The sequence below is a fragment of the Oreochromis aureus genome, linkage group 17 (genome assembly GCF_013358895.1).
Source record: "Oreochromis aureus strain Israel breed Guangdong linkage group 17, ZZ_aureus, whole genome shotgun sequence".
NCBI lineage: Eukaryota > Metazoa > Chordata > Actinopteri > Cichliformes > Cichlidae > Oreochromis > Oreochromis aureus.
This window is the reverse complement of record NC_052958.1, coordinates 31,770,291-31,792,846: the sequence shown is the minus strand read 5'-3', so window position 1 is coordinate 31,792,846 and position 22,556 is coordinate 31,770,291. Positions and strand designations below refer to the sequence as shown.

The following is a 22,556-nucleotide window of genomic DNA, read 5'->3' as shown; positions in this document are numbered from 1 at the left end:
ATGGAACAACTTCAGAATAATGCTCCACACTGTAAAGTTGTGAATATTTCTCAACATCATCTGTAGTACATAATATCATCAAATCAGAATCTAGAGAAATCTCTGTGTGCAAGGGACAAGGCTGAAGAGTCTGGGTGCTGACTGGCTGCATGCAGTTGCAGCTACAGATGTTTAGAGCATGACATAAAAAAAACAGCACTGTTAGCTGCTAGAATAATATCAGACAAAAACATGACACCGTTCCTCTCCCACAATTCCAGGCTGTTGTTAAAAGATGATGCTGCAATCAAATTCAACATGAGCGCAAATGTGATTTTTCTTAAAATGAGACGTTTTTCACTTTAAAAATTTGTTTAAATATGTTTTCTGTGTTCTGTTTTGAATAAAATATGGGTTTATGAGATTTGCAAACCATTTGCAAATCATCATTCTGTTTTTTATTTATATTTTACACAGTGTTTTTCAGATTTGGATTTGTACAAACAAGCATACAAACGTGCCCACATGCAAAGACACACTGATGAAAACACAATTTAATTCTTGCAGTTTCTACCCAACCACACAAGTCCCACATGGACACCTGTTGGAAATCAGGTAGTAGTACTGATTATCTGCATAGTGTATGTAAAATAAGAGCAAGCCTTACTGTTAGAGTCCAATCCAGTTGGTTTTTAGGTATTTAGAAAGTTGTGAGGAGTGATTAGAAGTGCTGATGATTTTGATTTTACCAAGAAATAATTCTGCTATATTGTATGCAGGACGTGCTGAATTCAGTTTTTCTAAACCAGGGGTGGGCAATCTCAGTCCACGAGGGCCGGTGTCCCTGCAGGTTTTAGATGTGTCCTCGAACCAACACAGCTGATTTAAATGGCTAAATTAGCTCCTCAACATGTCCTGAAGTTCTCCAGAGGCCTGGTAACGAACTAATCATGTGATTCAGGTGTGTTGACCCAAGGTGAGATCTAAAACCTGCAGGGACACCGGCCCTCGTGTCCTGAGATTGCCCACCCCTGTTCTAAACAGTAATTACTGGACAGCAATTACTCTGGATAAGTAATGTCCATTTGTGTGTGTTGAGAAAATGTAATGTTTGGTGTGTGTGATTATCACCTTCACAAACCAACTGTGCATTCTGCTCGGAAAATGGGAAATAAGTGCAGCCAGTTATTAAAATTTGCAAAAATACCTGGAAATATTGTAAATACACCAAAAATACTACATTTCTAATGAGCTTGAAAGTCAATATTTGGTACGACCGCCCTTATTCTTGAACATAGTCTGAGCTGTCCTAGACAAACTTTCTTGTAATTGTCTTCAGGCACATTCAAAGCTTTTCTTTAGATGTTGGCTGCTTTTTGTTCTGTTCATTGTCACAAAGGTCCCACACTGCTTTTGTCAATTTTGACAAAATCTCAAACACCACTGGCTGGAATGTAGCAAATAAAGTAACAAAGTGTCTAATTTAATTTAATTTAAAATTGGTTCTTTGCTAAGCTGTCTGTTTTATGTAGAGACAACACTTATTCATTCTTTCTGTTAGGTGCATTTTTATGGTTGAATAACTCATGACTCAGTGGTAAGTGGCTAAACGAAAAACAAACTGAAAAAATATTGATGTGAAAATGGTCAGAAGCGAGGACTGGACTGAGAATGGGTGAAAAAGCAACCAATATACAAAGAAAAACTTTGGAAGACCTTCAGAAAGTCTGGAGAACTATTGCTCAAGACCACTTCTAAAAATTACATGAAAGTATAAAAAATGAGGGGTGGGTCAAAACTATTTTATAGTACTGTGGAAGATCAATAATACTGGGTGAAGAGTTTTACAAGCACAAAAGAAATGACATTTTGTAACCTGGAGATAGGAGTCTGTGAGGAGGTTGGCTTCAACAGACACCTCTATGATGCATCAGTGCAGGAAATTGGATACCAAGGGAGACTGGTGAAACACCTAAAAGATACAGCCTACTGCAAAAGAGTGTGAAGTCTCTGAAATTTCAATCATTTCCTGTTTTCACTTCTTCTCTTCCTGTTTCGTGAGTGAAATGCAAAATTTTTCTGAGCTGTGGCTCCAATAATTGAGATATATCATTATTATTCCCCAGAGTTTAAGTTCACCACATCTGTTAGACAGCTGAAGATGTTTTAGACGTCACTGACAGTTACAAGGAAAGTAAATGCAAAAAGAGTCTACATTGAAACCTGTGCAGTAATGCTAACTAGTTAAGTTTAAAGGAATAAAGCAACTGCCATAGCCCTAGTGAGTTAAGAGCCATGGTATGGGGATACAGGGTTGTGAGTTCAACTTCACTATCTACACCCATATCTGATTACTGCCAGACCTGCTGAAACCTGTCCACCAAACTGAAAATCTCAAAAAGCAACACACTGTGCTGCAATCTAAAGAAACAGCTAAGAAACAAAGTCATTGGCATCAATTTTCATGGAAAGGGTTACTAAAGCCATTTCTAGGCCTTTGGAACTCCACAGTAAAAATCGTAAAGATCTACAAATGGAGAAAACCTGGAACAGTGGTGAACCTTCGCCAGACCTACCAAAATTACTCCAAGTAATCGACAATTCATGTAGGAGGTCCCAAAAGAAGTCAGAACCACATCTATAGAACTGAAGGTCTCGTTTGCTTCAGTTAAGGTCATCAGTAAGACAGAAAATGAACAAAAATGTCGTCCATGGGAGAGTTCCAAGGCAAAAACCTCTGCTGACCAAAAGTAATCCAAACATTCAAAAACATCTTGAACTCCAAGACTTGTGGACTGACAACACAAAAGATTTGTGTCTTGTTACATCTGCAGTAAAACTAGTACAGCATTTCATAAAAAGAACATCATAGCAACAATCAAACACGGTGGTGATAGTATGATGGTCTAGGGCTGCTTTGTTTCTTCGGGGCCTGGACAACTTGCCCTTATTGATGAAATTATGAATCCTGATGGAAAATGTTTGACTATCAGTTCATCCCCTGAAGCTTAAGCACACTCGGGTTATGTGCTGTTATAATCTGAAACATAACAGCAAGTCCATCTCTGAATGGCGTATAAAACTGAAGGTTTTGAAAGCCTACTCAAAGTTTGGACTAAAATCCAATTAAGATGCTTTGGCATGAATTTAAACACTTTAAACAGACTTTAAACAGGCCGCTGATGCTGGAAAACACTCCAATGAGGCTGAATTAAAAACAATTCTGCAAAGAAGAGTGGGCCAAAATTCCTCCACAGGGAAGTGAAAGACTCATAGTCAGTTATCGCAAACACTTGTTGTTCTGTACCTCACATACAGAAGCAAAGTTTGGGGGCTTTTATTGAAAAGACCTTCCCTGTTCTTCAGCCTCACTCTTGGGACAGCCAGAGGCAACTGCTAGGTGACCCATGGGACCTAAATGTCAAATCCAAATAAATCCTGAGAAGAAACCAAAACCAAACAGATGTGTTGTCTGATTTTCATCATTACCCACTCTGTGTAACCAAAAGTTGGATAGTTTCCACTAAAACACAAATGAAAATGGGTCACACTTTTAAAGTTACATGTAAATTCAAATGGCAAATGAAGCTATGTGCTGTAGTTTTTAACATTACCAAAACAACAGGAAACACTGAAGATGTCATTTGGTCCTCTAGTGAGTGCTTATACTACCAGGGGAGTGTTTGTGGGACTGAATCAAAATAAATCACTTGTGTTCAGTGAAGGAGCATGTCGCCTGGTGTGACAATGCAGCTCTGTGTATTTTGAGGCATTAGCAGAGCTCAGCAGCACAGGGGAATGAGCGATGTCAGACTTTGGCTATATGTGAATACTTATTAGCAATTTTTCTTTTCATGAGATTTGTAAGAAGCAGCTTTATCCTTTAGAGGAGATAAACCTAACTGTATGAGCAGCACTTACTCCTTTTGAAGATGTAATATTGCCTCTTTATCATTACAGTTTAAACTGATTGAGCATTTTTTTTATTAAATCAATAGCTTTTGGCCATTTTTAGGAGATGTTGCATACATTTTTCCACCATTTTCCTCTTAAATTCACCACTTCCCTCCGTCTGTTCCGAACACATCCAGATGCCTACACATTAATCTATCTGAACTGTGCTTGAAAATCAGTCTTGTACTGTAGGGCTTTGGCTTTGTTCAAATATTATGAACATTGGTTCATTTATATTTGTAGGTGTTAAATTTTTGAAGAGAAACAAAATCATTGAACAAAGTGTGATGAGACTGAGAGGCTGCAGAGAGATCGAAGCGGGAATTGAGTTGCTGGTAGTGTGAAGCTAATAATCCGCTCTGAGCAGCTAAAAAAGAAACTAACATCAGTCATTTTCTTTACTTGGGCGGGATTTACCGGCAACGCACGGGGACATATTTGTTTGAATAGAAATGTGATTAAAAGGATTTTGAAGGACAATGCTTTTTAAGAAGGTGTTTTTGTCTGTTAAAAACGTGACTCTGTTTTCAGTAAAACGTCAGGGATTGGGTGCCTTTGCGCTCTTTCTGCAGCTTTATTGTTAATCCAGTGTTCACAGCATGCCCTCTGTGGAATCATAACTCACAGTACTGCAAAGACATTACTATGAATAATGGATCTCATTTGTAATATATAAAATTGTGTAACTTAATAAGAAATTATGTTTGCTAGTTTAAATAAATAAACCTTAATATTTCCTTGTTTTTAGGCTTGCAGTTTATGAACAATACAATACAGTCAATTCAGCAAAATTAAGGAGGATGTCATTATGGGTTATGTTTTGCATTATTGTTACTTGGCCTAGGATGTAGCCACATTAATCAATGCTTTAATAAATCATAGGTGAGCGTACTGGTACATGGCATATCTGACTTTAATGGTGCATACTGCTTCGGTGAAGGAGTATTGGGCTATTAAATCTCTGTAGCTTGATAATGAAGTGTTCATAACCCTGTAATTTATTGTTGGTCATGGTTGTGTAATAGTTTTTTTGTTTTCTGGTTGATTCTTTTAAGGCTATACAGAGGAAGGCAGCTTTGTATTTATATGGCCGATAATCAGCAAATTCACAGGACTTAAAGCACAAAATATTTCTGTGTCTGAATTATACAGCTGAGAACATAATTATTCTCCCTGTGTCTGGGTTCTCCCGCTTCCTCCCACAGTCCAAAGACGTGAATCTACATTTTCAAAAGATGTGAATGGTTGTCTGTCTCTTTGTATCAGCCCTGCAACAGACTGGCAACCTGTCCAGCGTGTACCCTGCCTCTCGCCCTATGGTAGCTGGGATAGACTTCAGCCCCCCCCCCCCCAAAACCTGACAAGGATAAGCACCAGAAAATGGATATGCATTTATTGTTTAAATGCCCACATGCCCAGCCATGCTGAATTAGGTCAAAACTCTGCAAAATGACCATCTTGCAAAGCCTCAGCAGCTTGCTTCAGTCAGCTCACAGCCAGTATTCTAGCGGAGTGTTGATATGGCAGTATGCTCCGGGGTCTTTCGCTCCATCTGCCAATCTTCTTCCAAGCTGCGAAAGTCTGTCTGTGCTTTTAGCTGCGAGGAGCTTCTCTTCAGCCTTGATCAAAGAGCTGGTCTTCTTGGGATTATGTTTGTTGCTGTAACTGACTGCTGAGGTTGCTATCTCAGCATCTGCTTTGTGCACCTGCTTGTGCTACCACCGGGAGCATCCTTTCTTTGGGCAGCTGCTGAAGATGGGTTTGAATCCTCCACCCAAACATTGTACCCAAGGCGTGTTGGTCTTTCCCCCAAGAGTGAAAATTTGCAGGACTAAGCAAACCATCATAGGCTGCTTCGATCAGGAAGCACATTTGGTAGAAATCAGCCTGCAGTGCGTTTTGTGCTACATTAAAAACTTTCCCCTCCATTTATTAAATGTCTGCAGCCATTCAAAAGCAGTAGGACACAAAGGTGGAAAAATACACAGCCTCTGATTTTAGTGGTGCCGTTCCAAAGCATTAAGCATTGCAGCATTGAATATTAAGCATTGTAGTTCAGTGTTCTTACTATTCTTTTAACAGCAGTACTGTGTGCCATTGCTTTAAACATATATTGCTTAACAAATTTATTAGAGAACCACCCAATGCATAGTTTATATCACAACTACCCTAAATAAACAGTACTGGTGATTACCAAAATCATTTTTTAATGTTGTTATTTTGTTTGTTATCATCTGTTATGGTTATTCCACCAGTATGTGCAAGCTCTTTAATCAAAATTATTATTTTTAATGCTACAATCTTTCATTTCTGAAAGAGAAGAGACGTAGAAAAGGACATTATTATCTTTTGATAAAGTTGCCAAATTGCAGTTATTCACTTGCGTTAATAAACAGAAAAATTAGTTTTAGTCCTTGATTAATTTCTGACTTCAGGCTCAAATTGGAACCTGGAATTCAATTTTTCAATAAAAAAAACATTTCAATTTTTAGTTTTAAACAAGTTTTCTTTTGACAGATTTCTAAATGATTTGTGTTTTCTTGTTTTTCTCACAGTTAGTCTAATACATTTGTTAAGCTTTGTATAATTTCTCCAGAAGTAACTTCTCAGTTTTTGAGCTGTTGAAACCTGTGATTGTCTCAGCTGTGCAGTGAGGAGACCGGTGAAGTGATTGGATAAGAGTGAAATTATTAGTCACGTCATTTCATCTGATTTATAATTCACTTCAGCCTGCCCTTTTGCACTTGCAGCACGTAGCAATGACCTAAAAAGAAAACTCTGAGCTTGTTGTTGCACTGGAGTTAAAACAGGGATCTGGATTATTCGCCATAAAGTGGGAAAGTAAATCTGCTTAAATGGCTGAAATTCATGTTGTCATGCAAGGCTTTTCTTTTCCCTCCTACAGCACTTCTTCGTCTTGCAGCATCTGTCCTTTGTTTCTTCCCTTGGTCAGAGGTGGCACCCCTCAGGACCCCGTCCTTGTTCTTTTTGTGCACTGTGATTTCTTCCTTTCCTAACAGTCACAACCAGTACTTTCTAGAATCACAGTGTAGATTTGGCTTTTTAAATCATCATTAAGCAGGAGTTTTCCTTTCTCTGTATTTCATTCTTTGTAGTCAAGCTTATCTTCACAGAACGTGTTAAAAGATGTTAATTAATTTTCCTACCCTGTGTGCTCATAATGTGTCAGTGTTTTATAACTTTTGTTGCAGAAGGAAGCCGGAGCCACACAGAGGTTATCGATTTTGCGGTATGAAAAGCCGCTTTGGCTGAACATCGACTGTGACAGTAATACCCTGCCAATAACTGTCTATGAAAACAATAATAACTGTCAGGAATAGATGCAGCCAGCTTGGAACTGTAATTGTGCCCAGACCCTGTGTGAACTGCCTATATTCGAATGTTAATAGGAAAATGAAAGGAAGCAGGGATTCGTCAGCACACACCAGATGGCTCAACAGCCAAGTAGTTAGTCCATCAAGAGCCAGGACCAGTTTTAGGCTGTGTGACTGTGTCTGCCCTGCAGTGCAGACATGGTGTTGTGCCACAGTGGCAACTTATGGCTGTCAATCATAATTTACTGCTGAGAAGTATGAAAAACTATAGATCTGCAGTCTATAGGAACTAGATTGTACTGCATAGAACTTTCATTAAGAGGTTTGAGTCTGAGTAGGCAGAAAAAGAGCAATGGTGTATCAAGTGTTATTTCTTTCCTGGCAGGAGGCACTGCATCCAGACAGAAAGGCTTTTTGGGCTGTATCCGCTCTCTGCAGCTGAATGGCGTCACTCTGGACCTGGAGAAGAGAGCTAAGATCACGCCTGGAGTCCTACCTGGATGCCCAGGCCACTGCAGCAGCTATGGCTCACTGTGCCAAAACGAGGGTCGCTGTGAGGAAAAAGCCAACGGTTTCTCCTGCGACTGTGGACGCTCTGCCTACACTGGAGCCTTCTGCCACAAAGGTACAGACATTAACACTGACAGTGGAGACTTTCTGCCACTGATTACACAGATCCAAAGACTCAATTCATTGATGTTGTTTGTGCAGATTGTTTATAAAAGACTGACGTAGCTTCTTGGCCTGAAAACCTAATGGCAAACCTGCCTTCTTACATCCTTTGTATTTGTATGTACGCCTGTGAGAAAATGGCTTTATGGATCACTTGATTTATGAGCTCAGTAAACACTGTATCACTTTATTGTCTTAATACCTTCTTTTAAGTCTTATAAAATACAGGATGATAATTATTTCATACATCATGGTATCCATTTGAGTCAAAAAAAAAAGAAGAAAAACAAAAAGAAAGCAAGGTATGCTTTCGAGCTGGCCTACTTTTTGATTAATATAACACCACTGTAGCAGTGCGCAGTGACCCTTGCACCAAGATGGCGACGGTCAAAGTCCTTGACAATTCAAGCTAGGATGTGCACAATCTCTGGCTCTGTGCCTTACTAAATATATTTGAAAGCAAATGCAAGGCTTTCTTCTATATTTAACAGATTAAACAAAAGTATTAACGTGAACTTTATTCATAACTGCAGACCCAGAAATCTCAATATCCAGCAGCCTCCAGACAAGAGCGACTAATATTTTAAGATCACAAGCTGCAGCAGCAAACACCTCAGGGAGCCATGGTCTGATATCATAATGAAATTGAAAGGAAATCTCTAGAGTTGAAATTGGCTCCCTCCATATTTTTGTCCCTACTATTGCCTTGACAATTTCATTTTTTTGTGCATAAGAGATGAAAGACTAATTCAGCATAAAATTCATTATAGGTTTGTGTCTAAGGAAGGCAGAGTACACTTTTAGATGCAGGATGTTTCATGAGATAAGGAATGAAAAAGAAATATTAGGGTGGTATTTGATGGCTTGAAGATAATAGTTATTCTGAAACACAGTGTTGTATTTTACAACCCTGCATAATATTCCTGTAATATTGAGAGACCTAGAAAGTGTCTGGCTCAGATCACAGTAAGCTGATTCTGTTCTTCTGGATGTAGTGTTGTCCATGGGAGAAATATTTCATCACCTGTCCAAGGGTCGACTTCTGACTCTCATATGTTTCTCCCACTGAAATGCTGCATCCAGAAAAACAGAATCAGCTTTCTGGCATGATTGATGTCTGGTTCAGGCTTGAATGACAACATTTTCTTTTCTCTTTCTCTGTAATAAATGAACATCTTGGTACTTTATACATTTATATATTCCTGATGCTTTCATCACATTTTATAACACTTGTACCAACTTTTGAATGACTTTGAAAATCAAGAGTGATTTTCTTCTGTCTTAACAGCAGCTTATTATGTTTTTTTATGGCACTTTATTTTGACAGTTAAATCTGCGCATCCTGTAGAGCTGCTCTCCAAATAAAGGGAAAGAGATTTGCTGGCCAATTTTATATATCAGTCGCAGGCATTACATTAGTGAAACTCTCAATGGAACGACATCTTCTAACACCCACTGTTATAGTAAACATGGAAATAGAAGAAAGAAAGAAGAAAAAAGTATAAAACTTCAAATCAAAAGTTTGATTTATGCTTTGCTATTCATACTTTGACACATAATGCTTCACTTTTAATGCTACACCAGAAAAGATCAGGACCATGTGTTGTCTTGTTACACTATTCAGGTTAATGAGTTTGACCTTTTCTAAAAGCAGTAGGGTAAGGGCAGCTAATATTAGCCTACAATCTGCTATGGCAGCGTTCAGGGCATGCAGTGGAGAAACACTATATGCAGTGGAAGAGCTAAATGAAAACGCAAACTCTGGTGTTGGCAATGTTGCAACTTCTAGTAGAGGACACAAACACACTGTCCACACATTAGGACAGCACTTAGTTTTTGTTATAGGGGGTAATTAAAGTGTGTCAGGTCTGACATGCCTGAGAGAGAGAAAGAGCAAACAAGAGAAACTAAATAAAAACTTTTGGAAATTTGATAGGGGAGTAGAATAGAGCAGGTGTTGATTTGTGTGAGGCAAAGCACTCAGTGACCTATCTTAACCTTCTGCACCACTGAAGAGACATTAATATACATTATTATGCAAAATTCTCAATTCACCTGTAATTTCTTTATATACTGCTCAAAACACAAACTTAAAGGAAGACATCAGATGATGTTGGTTGCTTGCTGTGATAAAATGCCACAGGTAAAGTATGTTTTACTGTTTAAACTAAGACATTTAATTAGCTCATTAACTCACAAAGCAACTTGTTGAGTTATTCATCAAAAAGTACTTAGATAATATTAGCAATGTATTGTTTTGTGTTCCAGTACATACCAACATATCGAAAAAACATACAAACAACCTTTCATGTAGACCTACTGGATCAGGACTGTGTGGGTGTGGACAGCCCCCCCCCCCCTCACACACACACACACACACACACACACACACACACACACACACACACACACACACACACACACACACACACACACACACACACACACACAATTCTTCCTGTTTTTGTTTTTTGTTTTCTAAAAGCCATAATGAAGAAATATTTGCAATGAAAGAATGTGAAAAAATGCTTTTACTAAAGTGCAAACTGAACCAAAGATAATATTTTTCTGTTCTTTATGTAACTAAACAGAAGCTTTTCTATGGTTATGGTAGGTCACTTGTGACACTTACATAAGTCTGAAAAGACAAAATAGACATTTTCAGATACTGAAAAACTCCAAATTTACTAAAGTATTCAACCAGATGCTCATTAACATTTAATCAAAGCCACACTGTTTCCCTAATCTCAACCAAAATGATTTGCTGCTTAGCTCTATCATATGAAGCTCAAGATGTCAAGTCTGAATTTTTGCATCCATTTCGTCCACCCACAATCCACCTGGAGTTTTAAAAAATATTTTCTACTTTCTTCAGTTGATGTGATGCTTATCATCAAAACAGAATTTGCAAAGAGCATTGGTTGAATTTAATCTTTAAACCAGCACATTCAGCTCTGACAGTGACACTTCTCACTAACTTCTTAACTCCCAGAGGTTTCAGCCAGCTTTAAGTCAACAACATCCATCACCTACATCCTGAAGGAGCCCTTTGAACTAAGCAGGAACAGCAGTGGCTTGCCTTCATCCATCTACTCAGATATCACACTAAGAGGAGAAAACATCTCCCTGAGCTTCAGTACCAATCAGAGTCCTGCTCTTCTGCTCTATGTCAGCTCGTTCTACAGAGAGTACCTGATCCTGCTCATCAACAAGAATGGTGAGGACTCTCAAATGGCTTTTTTTCTTGGCTGTCTTTTGTTGATAAATGATTGCTTCTTTTTAATTCTGCAACCTATTTTCTCATCTCATTGTTCCTGCAATTAGTTGAGTTAAGCCTCTCCTCTCTCCTTTGCTTTCTCCTCCCTCTCTGTCTGTCCTGTGCTGCTTTTTTCCACAGAGCCTGACTAGCGGGGTTGGGTTTGAAAAAAAATATTTGGTGCAGATATGATAAAATGATAAATCTTATTTGAGAGGGAGGTCTTTTTTGAATTATTTATTTTTCTTTCTTTGTTTTGTTTGTTGAGGTCATTTATTGCATTCAAAGTAAGTAAACTGGCATTATAGGAAATACCAATCAGAATCAAAACTCCAAAAGAGCTGATTAAAATATTTAGATTTATCATCTAAGCCACTGAAAATATACTTTTTTGTCACTGTTATGAATAGAGTTGTTGTTGCTTTGTAGACACAATATTGAAGCTTTTTAATGACACAAAGAAAGCAGGTTTAAATTAGCTGATCAAGCCAATATCATGTATCTGAACTCTTGCTGAAGTATCCAATTAAATCCCAGGGAGACTTTTATTTTGATTGTGCCAAAGCACAAATCAAAGCAATTTCCTTAAGGCCTCTTCTACTGCACAGAGACAAACTTTCCCATCTGACTCAGTTACTGAAAGCCTGCAAGACACTGCTCCAGCTATAAGAGTCTTTTATTATAAATATATTGCTTTATGATAAGGGAATTAATCACTAATAGCCCATACTGAAAAAAGAGTCAAAATGAGAGAAATAGCATAGAGTATCAAATTATATGTGTAGTGATTCTAAAGAAAGATTATTTCTTATCATTTCTGTTCATCTTTTAAGCCTGCAAGAATCTCAGAACATTCAAATTATATCCGCAGCCAAGGGATATAAATGTAACACTGAAACATAATCAATTTTGTATCATGGAGTTTTATTCTTAGATATAAAGTGTTAATCCTTACAGTATTGCATGGTTTGTAGAACGATCTATTAAAATATTCAGATATGTGGCTTGTTTTCTTCTTTGGTTTTGTGCCCTAAGTGCTAATAAACAATAGTTTCTTTCATCTACTAGCCCGAGCTAACCTGAGTTTTTGGCCTAATAACCTAACATCCCAATAACCATTCAGCATATTGTGAATCAGGTGACTGTAGAACTCGACTCCCGCACATCAACTTGTTTGTTTTCAGGTTTGAGAAAATTTGCAGTTGTTTTGTCAGGCCAGATTATGAGTAGTTAGAGGAGGCGATGCAATGAGAGACCATTAATTTAGTCAGACATCTAACATTTATTATAGTAGTAAAATACAGTCAAATTTGGCCTCTGAGCTCATCACTTCATGCGTTTAAAATAAGGGAAGTCATGAGAAAAGGATTTACAGGTGTGGGTGGGGTGCGGCACTGCCTGCTGTTTCAACCCTGCAACACGATACATAGTAGGAGGGACACTAGCATGTTAGGAGGGGGATTTTGCAGCGATAGGATGTGAAGAGAGTGAGGCATGTGCGCATGTCTGACACAGTGCAGTTAAATTTAATTACTTTATCACAGGCTTTGCTTCATTTGTGCCAACTGCAATCTTAACCACAGACATGTTGAGAATAATACAGATTCATATTTTGCATTATTCCATGAATAGATCTACTTTGTTGATTGTGGTCTTTAAAAAAATTATATTTTTCCTGAACCTCAATGTCAATTGAGAGGTGAAGTAACAGCGTTCTCATCATCGTTTGAGAACACTTTGACCAAATGACCGCTTTCGACTTTCTGACTGTTTTATTGTGTATCCATTCGACTACAATTGTATTGTTGCTTTGTGTTTGTGAAGACGAGCTGGAACTGAGGTACAAGCTGCACAGCGGCAGAGATGTGGAGACGCTGAGAAGCAGAGTCATAAACGTGGCTGATGGGCGCCTGCACACAGTGATCGTCAGGAGACTGGCAGATATCGTCTCTGTGCAGGTGAATACAAACACACGGGAGATTTTTCTTACTCTCTCTTACAGGTTTCTGCTGTTTCTGTGGACATAAGCAAGCTGGGCTGTTACCACCAAATGGAAGGACACACAGGTTTTTCTTCCCCCAGAACTCCACCAACATTTAAGTCTAAGAGCTAAAGAGTACATTGTTTAATTAATCTGCTGCTCACACTGCTTTAGCCGCTGGTGCTAAGAGGAGTCTGCTGGCAGACTCTGAGTGGAAGGAAAGTATTGTGGGCTGATGCTTGGAGCTATTTCTTTAATTTAAAAACCAACCCTGACCACAAGGATGCTTTTGGAAGTAGAATAAAATGTAATAAATGGCAGATTTCCTCTCTGTAGTCAAGCTATGACAGCCTCTCTGTTTTCTGTCGCTCCACTTAAGTCTCAGCATTAGCAAATGTCTTATTGACAAATGAGACTAAAGCCCAAATGTCATTGTTTCCTTTTTTTTTTTTTTAATAAAGAGGATCTCTCTCAGACACGTTTGCCACCTCAGTCTTTTCCTGCTCAGCGGCTGTGAACAGCAGCAGTGCACAGTCGCATTTCAGACTGCCTCTCATTAGAATATGCAGATCAGGCTACAGGCTGAGCATATAATCCTCACATGTTATGCTTTTTCCTTCACTGTGGCTCACATAGCCATCATCATTTAAACACTTGACATAAAAGTATTTGCTTAATGTTGTTTTCAGATTGACCAGAACGCCAGAGAGAACTTGAACTTGACATCTGATGTGGAGTTCAACAGCATCAAATCACTCGTACTGGGCAGAGTGGAGGGTGAGTGCGGCTATGTTAGGACATGCACCAGTACTGGCTCATTTGAATAGCAGTACTGAGATATTTGGCCTCATGTGGCAAAGTGGTGTTCTGGATCCTTGTGCTGTTCTCTGGTCATCATGTTGTATGGAACAGAGGGAAAGCTGCAGCCCAAGCAACAGCTGTGACTCTGTGAAGCAAATCAAGCTAACATCCATATTCAGCTGGTCACAAACAGAGCACTTTCTTGAAGAGATTAGAAAAGGACAGCACTCTGCGAAAGTCACTGCGATGTAGATGCATTTAAAAGTATGGTAGGTTAAGATAATTGTGTAAATGGCAGTAGTGCAGAAGTTCAGAATATACCTGCGTGTTTTTGCAGTTTTATCTGTGGTATCAGGGCGGTGAGTAACATAGTCTTTATATCTGTCTAGCTGAGCGAGGCTTCAGACAGCTGTAATCATAACAACTTCAGAAAAAGGTCCTTCACTTTGTATGGTAATGAGGAGAGAATGAAAAGAACAAATTACTTAGAAGATTGGAGTCAGCACCTTCGATTCAGCATAACAACCAAAATAATAATAAATCTGAGCTGCAGTGGGTAGGGTCAAACTAAACCAGGAAGTCAGGAGGTGCCGATCCCCCTATTCCTCTATGACAGAATGCTGTATTTCAGCATCGCTGCAGTAGTTGCACAGCTGATTTATCTGCAAGGGGTTCTCATTAAGAAAGAAACACTTAAGTGAACTCCCTACGCCGTTTTTGAATAGCATCACTTGGGATTTTCCACTGCTGCTAGAACCTGTGGACGTTAGAAAGGATTTTATATTGCTAAATTAGAACAGCACTGTTTCTTAAAGGATGGCGGTAGCACAGGGTAAAAGCGCTGCAACACCTCTTAACCTTTGAATTCATGTGTTTTCAGTTCAAAAGCTACAGGTGTAAAACATCAAGCTCCTAGCAATGCAGTCTGTCTTTACAAACATTTGTGAAAGGACTGGTTGTTATAAACAGCTCACTAAAGTGTGGTCTTATAATAGGATGCCACCACCGAAACAAGTCAGTTTGTCAAATTTCTTCCCTCTACAATTAACTGTAAGTGCTGTTATTGCAAACATTTAGAAGCATTTAGAAATCATAGCAACTCAGCCATACAGTGGCAGACCATCTAAAGTAACAGAACGGGGTCACCCCGTAAATATTGCATATTGCTGACTCAATAACTGCAGGGTCCAAACCTCCACTGGTATTAACATCAGCACAAACAGTATACGCCAGGAGCTTCAGGGCATGGGTTTCCATGGCCAAGCAGCTTCTGTAGGTGTAATGTGTAGGAGGCCCAGTACAACCCAGTATCACAGCAAAATGTGTAAATTGCCCACCAGTCCATTTGACGCTTTGTCTCTCCAAAGTGTTAACTGGACATGCATGCAGGAATTGTATTGCTGCATGCAGAAGTTGCATACTAGTGGGGGCGATAAAATATCTAAAGCCAAGAGGCTGGTAGTGAACAAAAAAAGTATAAAGTTTATTCCAGGGTGCTTAATCGACAGAAAGTTAGATGGCTAACATGTATAACAATGTCTATCTAAATGCTTTCCCTTGGTTATTTTCATGTCAGCTGAAAACAAAATATTTCCCTCTGCTGTTACTGCAACTTCTACATCTGTGTCCATTTCATGCTTTGGACCGGCGTGCCTATTTTGCCGTGATATCGAGTGGCCCAGTACTTTTGACCATTAACCCTGACCCTACATACATGAGCCAAGGGGTTAGCAACGCTTTCTGAAACCAGTTTTGACTCATACATTTTTTTTTGCAAATCAGGCCTCTCATTTCATTATTCCCTTATAAATCTGTGTGTAGGTTTTTTTCTTTACTTTTGATGAAATATGACAATGAGTGGGAGAGGAGCATAAATGGAATGAACATAAAATACATTTGCTTTCTGTGTTGTGTTGTGAATAAAATGTGATTAAATTACATTTTGTTTTAATTGATGTTTTACACAGTGTCCCAACTTTATTAAGCAATGGGGGCTGTATTTTGTTTTTGTCAGGAAGCTACTGAACTCCTTCCTGCACTTGGTTCACAAGTAAGAAACAGATATAAATTGATGCTGTTGCTGTTTTTAGGTTCTCCTTGTTATGTTTTTTTTTTTTAAATTTATTCTTGACCCAGGCTGTGTTAGTATGTAACCTCACTGCCCCCATGCTGAGCCAGAGGACTCAGGCAGTCATATCAGTATCAGAGAGGCAGCAAAATAGTTGATATACTGTCGCTCCCTGCCAGCCCTGTCATCCATCAGCCTAACTAATGGACCAAGAAAGAATGGAGAGATTCAGATGCTCACAGAAAGAGAGAGAGAGAGACAGTGAAAGGAGGTGGAAGTAAAGGTGAACAGCAGTTTTTTCAGTTCATATACTGTCAGGGTTTGGCTACATAAACACCTTTTGACTGTTTTTAGCATTTTGCACCCAAGGATTATTCATTGTGTAAGAATAGTATCAAAACTTTTGCCACATCAGCTGTAATTTTACTAATACATGTTGAGTTTGAGATGTTCAATTCCACATATTTTAATTTTTTTAATATATATTTTTATATATATTCTTGTATATTTTTCCGCACAAGAGGAGATGTTGTCTTCTTAATACATTGGTAGTTAGACTTGTGAGCCTGCACGCTGTGTTAAAGAAATTAGTTTTCTTTCAAATACATCCATTATTCTACCACCACAGCTTTCCCTTTTATTTTTTTTCCTGTCCTCAGTCATACCTTGCTGACTCATGCATATATGCACATGACACAAGATACTTAAATCAAAGTCAATTTACGCTGAATTTAAAAACTCAACGCCTGATCAAATATGCAGCTGATAAACTGGCCTCTCCAACCAGGCCACTCTGCAGTGTCCCATTAATGTGGTGAAAAGTTGTTTCTCTCTGGTAATAACTTAGATGACTGCCAGTGATGTGCTGTGTAATCAAATTGCACTGCAGGAATAATTGTGGTTTGTACTGACATTTATAGCTGCTTAAGATTTTATTTAGCACCTGCTGCCACACATAGCGGGGATGTGACTATATTAGAAAGTAAGATTCACTTCTTAAAGAGGTATGCACATGAGAAATAGGTACAGTTTTTTTAATGCTGGGCTGGACCCTGCCTTTGTCTTGAGAACTGGTTCATATTGCCACGATAGTGTCTCACAGTTGCTGAAGATTTGTTGGCTACACATCCATGATTTGAATCTTTCATTGCACTGAATCTCAAAGGTGGTCTATTGGATTGAGATCTGGTGACTGTGGAGCTCATTTGAGTATAGTGAACTTACTGCCCATGTTTGAGAAACCAGTTTGACGTGTTTAAGCTTCGTGATACGGTGCATTATCATTTTGGAAGTAGCTATTTAAAGGGCACACTGTGGTCACAAAGGGATGGAGACAGTTAGCAAAAGTACTCAGGTTTGCTGTGGTGTTTAAATGATGCTCAGCTGCCCAAAAATATGACAAGAAAATCTTTGCCACACCATTACACCACCAGCAGCCTGAACTGTTGATGTAAGGCATGTTGTTTCATGTTGTTACTCCAAACTGTGACTCTACCATCCGAATGTTGCAGCAGAAATCAAGAATCACACCAGGCAATGTTTTTCAAATCTTCACTTTTGGTGAGCCTGTGCAAATTGTAGCTTCTGTTTCCTGTTCTTAGCTGACTGGAGTGGCACCTTGTGTGGTCTTCTGCTTTTGTAGCCAATTTGCTTCTAAGTTTGACCTGTTGTGCATTGACAGAGCTCTTCTGGATACCTTGCTTGTAACAAGTGGTTATTTGAGTTACTGTTGACTTCCTGTCAGCTTGCAAGAGTCTAGCCATTCTCTTCTCTGAGGCATTTTCACTGCAGCAAACCACCGCTCACTGGATATGTTCCCTTTTTTTCAGGCCATTCTCTGTAAACCCCAGAAGTGTTACAAATCCCCAATAATACCATCAGATCAGCAGTTTCTGTAATACTTAGACCAGCCTCGTCAGGCACCAAGAACTGTGCCACGTTCAATGTAACTTAAAATTCTTTGCCACTATTTTGTGCAGATGCAGCACAACAGGCACAAGAATGCACAACATAATTTGTGTGGCTTTGATGCTGGATGCTATGATTTATGCCCCGTCACAACCCGCCTCAGACACCATGTCAAAATAGAGAAACATGCAGGATAAAGGCTGAATGATCATTTAAGAAAAAACTAAACACTGAGTTAACACAAGCAGAAAGAGACGAGGTGTTATTATTAAGAAGAGGAGTGAGGGTGTGTGAGTGGATGAGTGAACAGTGCTGAGGTCGAATCATCATGAGACTCAAAACTATGAAACATGTTGAAGAAGAGCACTCAAAGGTGTGAGGAAGAGTGGGGTTTATATAGGAAACCCTGGGCTCAGGTGTCTCCAACTAGCCTGATCTATCCTGCCCCACTCATACGCTATGCTGGAAATAGAAAAGAAATAGAGCAGCGACAAAGGCGAGCAGACCATCACGGCCCTTTGACGTTTATTTTTTCTTTAAAGTTTGTTTCACTTTCCCAACCTTTTGATACTGTCATCATATTGCAGTTGATGTGCACAAATGCTGTATAACTGTATAACTCTTTCAAAGCAATCAAACACTTTGAACATAATGAGTGGTTGTTCATTGTCGTCAGAGTCGAGGTTTTATTTATCTGCCCCCCTTCTCCCTCTCTTTGCTGTGTGTTTCTCTCTCTGGATTCAGAGCCTGATGGATTGGATGCCGAGATGGCCGAGCTGGCCTCCCTTGGGTTCACTGGCTGCCTGTCAGGTGTTCATTTTAACTCCATCAGTCCTCTGAAAGCTGCTCTGCTCCATCCTGACAGCCCTGTTATTGTCACCGGCCCATTGGTGCAATCAAGCTGTGGTTCCTCTTCTCCAACCAACACCTACGCAGCAGAAACAACACACTCCTTGTCAGGTACAGGGAGCAAAGTCAGCCTCTGTGTGCTCAGTTTATGTATATATCATTGGCCAGCCCCCTCCCATCCACCCACCTTCTCCTGGTGTGGGAATCTGTCTGGTACGCCTTTAATATTATTCTTATGGCTGTTCATTAGACTTTCTTATTGGCTCATTAACCATCCTCCTTGGTAAACAGAGTGATGGTACAGCGACAGATGAGATTAGTCAGACAACTGTAGTGAGGTCCTTTAAGGCTGTGCTGAGACTTTAAACAAGCACTCTCAGTATTGACTGATGGCTTTCTCAGTAACTCTACCTTCTGTCGCTTTACTTCATATATATAGATGTGTGTGTGTGTTCTTGCCTTCTCATCTTCACTCTACACATTTTTCTCCTCTGCCTCTATTTGCAGGCCAGCCTGGTTCAGTGGATCCAGGTCAGCCTTTAGTCAACACCATCAGAAGTGACTCCGCTCTAATTGGAGGTAATGCTATTCTTCTCAGCAGGAATAAGAACAAATCAAAAGATTATAAAAGTTGAATCAAAACCTTTGGGAAGATGCAGTTCTGTAGAACTGAACACTTTTTCTTTTGGCTATTCATCAGTTTTTCTTGTGACTGTGTTTATGCGAGCTTTCTTTTGCATGTGTGACTCACTGCTGTTTCGTTGTGCGTATGTGTGCTTGAAGGCAGTCAGAAACTTTGTGAACTGCCAGGTCTCTCTCTCTGTCCTGCACCATGTTTATAGAAACCAAGTCTCTCATTTGCGGGGCAGCCACGATGACAGGTTGTTGCGGACGGCAGACTTTAATCCATTCTTTAAGTGCATCTAAACACACAGTGTTGGCCTGCAGTCTTCTCTGGCTAAAGATTAAACAAGTGTGAGAAAGTTAGTTTTAGAGGTGCTGGTGGGCACATTCTTCAACTCTGCAGAAAGCTGCTCTTACCTCCATCAAGGAGGTTTTGTTTTTGGTAACACTTGCATGCACGGTGTCACTCTGTCTGTAAGCTTGAAAAGTTTCGAATAAATTTGAATGAATAAAACTTTGTAGGCATGTAGAGTCGGGCCAACTTAACAATCCATTGAAATTTGCCTTACCCATGTTTAGGTATGTTTCCTATGTTTGTGCAATCAAAGTAAACATGTCATGCTACTCTTATGTGATTTTTAACATATGGTTAAAAATTAGAGAGCGATTTTTTTTTCAGTTTATTTAACCTTTGACAATAATGAACACAAGTGCACAACATCTGAAACAATTTAACAATTATTTTTCTTTTTCTTACCTTTCTGTTGTTTTTAGGGGTGATTGCTGTTGTGATTTTTGTCACCCTATCCGCATTGGCAGTGATGGCCAGATTCATATGCAGCAGGAAAGAAACATATCGGAACCAGGAAGTAAAAGCAGCTCAACCTGAAGACAGCAACGAGTTCCCCTTCAGCGGCCAGCCGGATTCTCCGAGCGCTCCCAGTGAAAACCAGAAGGAGTATTTTATTTAGCAGGACTGCTAAATAACCGCTCACTGACCTGACCCTGTACAGATCAGGAGGACTTACTCTCAGTGCTTTACAAAATACCACTGAGCTTTTTTCTTTCTTACCTTTTTTTTTTTGTAAATATTGTACACTTTGCTAGAAAAACTGGGAAATGTGTTGGACTCCATTCCCCTGGAAGTAATCAATGGTGTCAATTTGATGTACATAATATTTAAAGATCCACAATAAATGGTGATTTCTGTGCTTATTACTCGAATTCTCTGCCATTGTGAAATGCTACAATTAATTTACTAAACAGAAAAACAGACGATCAAAAGGCAATGGCACATTTATGCTTGATTTATAAAGAAAAAAGAAACACTTTTCTACGAGGATGATGACTTTTATGTAAAAAAATTGAGACATCAGAGCCATAGGATGTTTTAAAAGATGGGAAGATGGACTTTACTGACAGGAGAATTGATATGCGTGGTTAACATGTGAAACCTCAGCCAAAGCACAGTGCAAGAATCAAACAAAATCCATCTGTTTTAACTTAACATAATTTCAACACCTGCTGTATATATAAATAATAAACTGTCAGTCAGTCCAAAGCTTTACGTCAACCCTTTGTCACTGAGTTGGTCGGAAAGCTTTTATGCTACTCCGTGTACTTTTTCATGAACAAAATAAAAGCTTTACAATGAGACCAAGGGTCTTTTTTTTAAAGTTGCCTACCTGTACCTCCTGCAGTGAGCAGCCAGCCCGAGAACTCAAAGCGACACGGACCATAAAACACCATCTCCCTGCTTTCACTCTGCAGACATTTCATCTGTTTTTGCTGTTGCCTCTGTCTTTGCCTGATAAGTGTCCTGAGGACATAACCACACTAGAACATTCTTACCACACCCGAGCATGTTTGACCCCCAAAGTCCAGTTTGTTTGACTAGTGAGACTGCTGTGTGCCCTCCAAAAATCACCCAAATAATCCATGAAGTTAAAGCTTTAATGCTCCATTCACTTCGGGATAAAGGAAAGGAAGCATGGGTACAAATGATGGGGAATATGAGAGGAAAAATGAAGAATACTCAGACTCTGAAAGTTAAGCGCAGTGTGAGTCAGGCTAGTGGGGGGTGAGGGGAGGGACAAATGTGCACGATCAATGTACGAGGCAGCCGAGCCTGGCAGCGCCCCAGCCTGTAGATAAAAACATGTTCAAGTTTTGTGACATCTGGTGTACATTCATCGGCCCTTTTATGTTTACCCGGTGGTCCTTTTACAAACTTGTCTATCGCTGCAGAGCTATAGATCATTTCATCTTAGCCTTGCTGCAGGTGCACCCCAGTTCGAGAAAGGATCCCTTAAGGATAATCAGAAAAAGAATTAGGATGAACTCAAGGAGACAGCTGTGTAGAAATGATGCAATGAAAGCCAACCAACTCAGTATTGATGTTTGTTATATATATTTTTCACTCTTTATGCAAAACTCTGATGCATTGGAGGGATTTTGACCAAAGAAGTGAAAAAAGGGAGTGCTTTTATTTTTTCATTTCCTTAATGGTTTCATGCATCACAACATGAAGTCATTACTGCAGAACTTAGCTATTTGTTCTTTTTCGCTCATTTCTCTCAAAAGCTGTCATTGCCATTCAAATAAATGTCTCTGTTGATGCTCTTTAGCACAGAACATCCACGCAAATGCGATGATACATTTTTCATGAAAGTGGTTACTTGCTCTTCTACACATCAGCTGACTGCTGGTGTTTTTGTCTTTCCTGTGGAGCAAATAAAGAGATGCATTGTCTTTTCCAATGTAGCTGAGAAACCATAAAGTGCTCCAAATGCAAACTTTATGCTTAGAAAATCAAAGGAAAGCAACAGCACAGCGATGCCCAATGAGAGGGGAGGTAAACAGAGGAACGGTATGGATGATGTCAGAAAAAATAGCTTAAAAAGAAAGTAATTTTTGTGGTTTCACACAGCTCCTGTCAGAGGACTACTATGAATAAGTCTTCTACACAAAACAGCAGTCGTCTGCATTTTGGTTGATGAAATAAAATAAAAGTGTATAAAGTGAATCCCAAGAAAATGAGAAATGTTCTCCTGCAAAGTACCCGGTCTCAGTACTTCTAGATCTGCTGCATAGCTGAGTCTCTGCTCCTTCAGCCTGCAGTCTCTTAAA

General features: G+C 39.4%; 1 protein-coding gene across 1 annotated transcript in view; it reads left to right on the top strand.

The window, feature by feature from the left end:
• Window positions 1–21,077, top strand: part of LOC116315490 (contactin-associated protein-like 4) — a 110,847-nt gene extending 89,770 nt beyond the window's left edge. The window contains exons 18-24 of the mRNA XM_039601506.1: window positions 7,654–7,893; window positions 10,933–11,157; window positions 13,021–13,154; window positions 13,867–13,954; window positions 18,699–18,914; window positions 19,311–19,382; window positions 20,202–21,077. Of these exons, the coding sequence (XP_039457440.1) occupies window positions 7,654–7,893; window positions 10,933–11,157; window positions 13,021–13,154; window positions 13,867–13,954; window positions 18,699–18,914; window positions 19,311–19,382; window positions 20,202–20,398 (1,172 nt within the window). The 3' untranslated portion in view covers window positions 20,399–21,077. The remainder of the gene's footprint in view (window positions 1–7,653; window positions 7,894–10,932; window positions 11,158–13,020; window positions 13,155–13,866; window positions 13,955–18,698; window positions 18,915–19,310; window positions 19,383–20,201) is intronic.
• Window positions 21,078–22,556: the final 1,479 nt, after the last annotated feature.